This window comes from Nannospalax galili, unplaced genomic scaffold (assembly GCF_000622305.1).
Source record: "Nannospalax galili isolate Female #2095 unplaced genomic scaffold, S.galili_v1.0 scaffold907, whole genome shotgun sequence".
Lineage (NCBI taxonomy): Eukaryota > Metazoa > Chordata > Mammalia > Rodentia > Spalacidae > Nannospalax > Nannospalax galili.
In genome coordinates this window covers 1,820,705-1,826,634 of record NW_008357958.1, presented here as the reverse complement: position 1 = coordinate 1,826,634, position 5,930 = coordinate 1,820,705, and the positions used below count along the sequence as shown (strand labels likewise).

The window sequence follows — 5,930 nt, the reverse complement described above, 5'->3', positions numbered from 1 at the left end:
CTCCTCATGGGGCTTTTGGCTACTCTAACATTCTCCCCCCCTTAGAGGTAACCCTAAAATCTTAAGGATTAGATAAAATACTTTCGACAGTTTTGGCCTTTGGAAAAGCAGTACGTTGCTAAGTGGCCCAAGGACATTGTGAGTTTTAGCCAAGAAACTGTCTACTTTTCTTTGGGGTCTTTTCACCCTAACTGCCTAGCCAATTCCTACCTCCTATTCTTATCACACCATCCTCTGAAGAGGTTATCCAACTTGCTGATAGGGAATCGGTGATGGAGACCGCTCTGGCTTCTTCCATGCAGCATCAACTTTTAAATGCATTATCCCTAAAAGACAAAAGCAGAAGTCACTCGCAAACGTTCATCGGAACTCTAAACTTGGGCAACGTTCGGCGGTGCGGTGCTCCATACGATAAGGCTGGGGTCGGCGGGACTCGAAAGCAGCCCAGACGGGACGTTCCCGGTCTGGCTCTGTGTCCCAGGAAGCTCACTGAAGCTGCCACCCGGCAGCAGGACGAGTTCGAGGACCCCTGCCAGGCTGAGTCACCTCCGGGCTCGCTGCCCAACGGCGCCGGGGCGGGGGGGGGGCGGAGAAGAGGTGGGCGGAAGGCGTCTGGTGAGGATTCCCGCGCTCTGGAGCCAGGCAGGGCTGTGGTGGTCAACCTCCAGGCCACGCCCAGCACGCGCACGCCCCGCCCCCTCCCGCCACGCCCTCTGGTCACGCCCCCTCCCCAGCCGCCTCCTGCCCCTCTGCGCGCCACGGTTCAGTCGCCTGCAGTTCTCCGAGGAAACTGGAGAGACCGCAGGGCTGAGCCACGCCGCCTGGGGACAATGGGGCTGCGGCGCCTGCTGCTCCTGGCCGCCGGCCTTAGCCTCTGCGACCCCCTGCTGTCCGCCCGCGTTCGGGAGCTCCCGCCAGGTGAGAGCTGCCCGCCGGTGAGCCTGGGGGGGGGGCGCTACCTGGGAACCGACTGCGCCGGCTGCACCCCTGCCTCGGTTTCCCCCAGGAGCCAAACAAGCATTTGGACTGAGATCTAGAGTCTCCCCTACTCACATCCGGGTGCGGCGTGCCACCCCAACCACCCCCTTTACCGCTCGACTGGTGGCCCTCTGCCCTCGGTTTTGGAGGGTGCAGCCCGCCGGCCATAGGGTGTTGAGTAGCGAGGAGGAGCCGAGGCGCCCCCCTCCCCAGCCCCCTTCCCCCCAGGCCTCCGCATCGCGTTTGTTGTCACTGTGTGGCCTGTTTTGCGAGACTGCTTTCAGAGAGAAAGGGTCTCCCGTCTCTGTGCTTTGGGTGGGAAAGTAAAGAACCATCCCCGCTTAAGTTTTGCCCTGTTGGAAATTTTTTTTTTTCTCGCACGTTTTACAAGGAAGGAAAGTGATGTAAAGGAAAAACCCGTAACACATTTAGCGGACGGTAAAGACTGGCGGTCTCCCGAAGGCTAGCGGGTGGGTTGTGAGTTGGTCTTTGTTATCGGAAACCTGTTCCTCTGGGTAGAGAAAAGGAACCCTTGCTCCGACCCAGGCTCTCTCAGCCACTACTGCGTCTCGTTTGTGTTTTTTAAATGGAATTTCTCACCTGCTGCAAGGAGATTACCTCTCTCCAGTACATTCCCTATAAGCTGTGTATTTTTAAGTGTGTGGCTGCTTGGCCAAGTAAATAAATTTGGTCAACATATTTCATCAGATATTTTCTATTCTCCTTCCTCCAAATTCGGAGGTGCCTATAAAGTTCCAAATTATAAAGTGAGGAAAATGTTTTTGAATTTCTTCAGAGCGGTTGTATTTTAGAAACTTTAAGCCGTTTCTTTCCAGCTGAAGAAAATCTAGTGGGTTTTGTTAGTGTTTTGTTATCTGTGAAAGAATGTGCACTCTATTGCTCCCACACATCAGGATTAAGAGGTGACAAAGAAGACGTGTTTCCTGCTCTCTGTCTTTGCTCAGTATGAATTTTGAGGGTTGCTCTTGAGAAAAACAGCCCCAGCCAGGGGCCCCAGGTTTAGCCAAAACTACCCAGCCAGCGCGTGGCTAGTGACCAACCCTTATCACCAGCTCACCGAGCCAAAACTACCCAGCCAGCGCGTGGCTAGTGACCAACCCTTATCACCAGCGGTGAGGGAATGTGGAGAACTGAAAGGTGAAGGCTGAGATTCAGTTTCACATATGTGACTTGCTTGGTGTTTTCGGGGGACAAGCCTTGAGAATACAGACTCTAAGATTTGGATACTAAAATGCCACACCTGCCTCAGGAACCCAGCTCATTCCCTAGGAGGGCTTGGCACCCTTAGGGAGTGAAGTTACCGACTTCTGTTTACTTCCTCATGGGAGAGATAGGGCATGCTAAGATGCACAGCCCTGGTGAAAACAGAAAGACCACTGAACAGAAAGAAGTTGGCTAATGTGTCCGCACTGGATTCTGGAAGCACTTGAGGGGGAAAGAAGAAAGGAGGGTGGAAGAAGAAAAAGACCTTCGGCCAGATGAAGCATTTTATCCAGTCTTGGGCTTGGAGGAATTCGCACCCATTGTCTTCCCAAACCACCTCAGTGATAAGATGGGGATCTGTCCATTTCTGGGAATTCTAAAACTGAGGCCTAGAGAACGTGGCCTGAGTTAAGGAGGAGGGTTATTGGAATGATCTGCCCACTGTGGGTCTACACAGTAAGCGAGACACTGATACTTAGTTTTAATTCACAAATCAAAGCAACCCCAAATAAGTCTGCTTCTTACTGCCATTGCACACCAGCAGCTATAAACTGTATCTGTCCCAAAGTACGGGTGCTAGGGTGTCTCCTACCATTCAGCAATGCTCCTCCAACCCTTGATCGTCCCCTGCTGCTGGGTGGGCTTACTGCCCAGGAGCCTCAACTCTCTGTGCTATTTGGGGTTATGAAAAAACCCCAGTGTGGCCCTGCGCACCAGTCTGAGCTTTTCTGCGCCATTCCCACTCATCCTGGCATTTCCTCTCTTGTCCCTTTCAGAGTATCTGTCTCATCTCCCCAGCCAAGGTCATGAACTTCTGTCCTCCATCCTCATGGAGTCTAGAACAAATGTTCATGCCACATAATTTGTTAAGTGACTTGTAGGTTCATTAAGCAGTTTTTCTTGGGTCAGGCAATTTAGATGAGATGACTTGTGTTCATTAAAGAAGGGCAGTGTCTAAGAGTAAAATGTGATGTTCATGAATTTTATAAGGATTAGAGTTAGAAAGTTAGAAAATAGCTGATGATAACTGTTGATTCCAGAGGCCACCTCAGAAATTGAAACCAGATTCTTCAGCAAGGAGTGAGGGGTCCCTGTGTAGGGATTCCTGGCCTCTCTATTGCACCCCCTTTATACAGTCTCCACTTCTCTCAGCCTCTGCATCCTCCCATAGGGAGGTCTGCTTTCTCTGGCTTTTCTCCCCATGTCACTCCCTGGTGTTTCCCATACCTCACATATCCCATTTAATTAGAAACTGCTATTCATTGTGGAGTACCTGTCCTAGCTGCCACCTGGCTGGGTCTGTTACATGAACTACTTTACTTATTGCTTACAGTGACCCTTTCGGTAGATGTCATCTCATTTTATAGGTGAGGACTTTAGATACAAGTGTAGTGAAAGATGGTACTGGGACTTGACCACAGGCTGGTCTCCTGAATGTGAGCTTCCTCCACTACTCCTGCAGAAGAAAGGCCATATGGACTCCAGCCCCTCTGATGGTAGCTAAGTAACCTACTGTGGTCCTCAGAACCCCCAAAGGGCAAGGTCTGAGCCCATTGCCTTGGTACCATGAGAAGTAGCATTGGGTGACAATGTGTGCATGGACTGTGGTAGCATGCCTTTGACTTTTGCTAACACATGATAAGGCTGGCTAGAAATTGATCTTTGCTCATGAATATGCTAACGGCTTTTTTTAAATATTTATTATTTTTATTTTATGTGTATGAGTGTATTGCGTGCATGTATGTGAGTGGACCCATATCATGCAATGCTATGGAGACCAGAAGAGGCCTTTGGATTCCCCTGGAACTGGAGTTAAGGATGGTTCGTAGCTGCCCACCATGTGGGTGCTAGGAATTGAACCCGAGTCCTCTGCAAGAGCAGTCAGTGCTCTTAACCTCTGAGCCATCTCTCCAGCCCCCAACTCATTGGCTCTTAACAAAAGATGATCTTACGCCTAAATCTAGTAAGGCAGCTGCCAAAACTGACCTGACTTGAGTTCCATCCTGAAAGGAAAGAACTGACTCCCACAAGTTGTTCTCTTACCTCCCCGTGACTGTGGTGGTACACAGACACAGACACGCACGCACGCACGCATGCACGCACATAAAATGTGATAAAAAAATAATCAACAACAAAAAGAAAACTCCAAACTGGACAGTAATTCTGTCCCAAGCCAACCAGAAAGTTCTATTAAACCTAAAAGCCAAATTTCTCAGGAACTGGCAATTTTCTCCCCCAATATTTTATTTACTTATTCATTTCTTTTACTTTCTCTCTTCCATGTTCCTTAGTGGTATTGCCTCTGTTTTTTTTTTGTTGGTTGTTTGAGACAGAAACAACCTCAGGTTGGCCTGCAGCTCACTATGTAGCCCAGTCTGGCCTCAAATTCCTAGCGATTCTCCTGCCTCAGTCTTTATTGTCATATGAATCAAAGAGTAGGTTCTCTTGTAATTTTCTCCCCACTCCTCCTTGGTGTGAGAGTCCCCTTTGTTTCCCCAGCCCTCTTCTCAGAGCAGCCCTCCTGTCCCTGCAGGCTGCTGTGCGGGGTCCCTTCTCTCATCCAGCGTGTTTGAGCCTTTCCTGTCTCACAGACCAGTGTGCTCTGCACATGGACTTGCTCTTTTGCAGCAGCCCAGAGTGTGCTCTTTTCCGGAGCACTCCCAGCCAGTCTCCTTCCCTGTGTTCCCTGTGTGCTTTCTCCCCTTTCCTTCCTCCTGCTCATTTATTCTTTGTCTGTCACCCTCACAAACTGGAGCTCAGCTGGGCCTTGAGCCCAAGGACCCTGAGACAATAGGGTTCCCAAAACCCCAGGTTTCCAAGCCTGCTGCTCTCATTTGAGGCCCCTGTCCCTCTTCTCTAGGAACTCCTACCTGCCTCTCCACCAGCCTTTCTGTCTCTTTATCACCCTCTCTCCCTTTTATTATTTTTTTAATTGACATGAAATTCTCAGAACTGAAAATCATCCATTTTTTAAATATTTTATATATTTTGTTATGGTAATGGTATGAGTGTATTGCTTGCATATATGTAAGTGCACCCCTGTCATGCAATGGCCATGGATGTTAGAAGAGGGGGTTGGATCCCCTGGACTGGAGTTACAGACTGCTGTTAGCTGCCATGTGGGTGCTGAGAACCAAGCCTGGATCCTCTATAAGAGCAGCCAGCACTCTTAACTGCTGAGCTATTTCTCTAGCCTTAAAATCATCCATTTTGAAGTCTAAATTCTGCAAGTTAGTGCATTTCTTCTGCCTAGCTCCAAAAAACTGCCACCACTCCCAGAAGTAACCCAGTGGCAACTGAGCAGTCCCCAGTCTCCCTTTCCTCCCGCCCTGAAGAAACACTAGTTTGCTTTTGGTCTCTCTGGATTCACCTGTTCTCAGGATTTCATGGACCACATGTGGCCCTGAGTGTCTAAAGACATCTCTGTTCTCTAGGATTCCTGAGTCTCAGCATTCCCTTCCAGACACCACCAGAATGCCCTAGTTGTCAGGAGTGCTAGGAACCATGACCCCTGGTTATTTTTTTACTGTGTTTCTAGCGTCAGGGCTCTGTACTGTCTTCTTTCAGATTTACTGTTTGTTTCCTGGTTTGTGGCTTCTTTCATTCCACCTTTTTCTTCCTGGAACTGTAAGTGACACTCTCTCTTAAGTAAATGACAAACTCGAAGCTGGATGTTTTCTGGGGTTTGTTTTTTTGTTTTTTGTTTTTTTTTTTAATAACCACATAAT

General features: G+C 49.1%; 1 protein-coding gene across 1 annotated transcript in view; it reads left to right on the top strand.

Moving 5' to 3' along the window:
- The first annotated feature begins 744 nt into the window (after positions 1-744).
- Positions 745-5,930, top strand: part of F2r (coagulation factor II thrombin receptor) — a 21,180-nt gene continuing 15,994 nt past the window's right edge. The window contains exon 1 of the mRNA XM_008855996.3: positions 745-918. Coding sequence (XP_008854218.1) covers positions 831-918 — 88 coding nt within the window. The 5' untranslated portion in view covers positions 745-830. The remainder of the gene's footprint in view (positions 919-5,930) is intronic.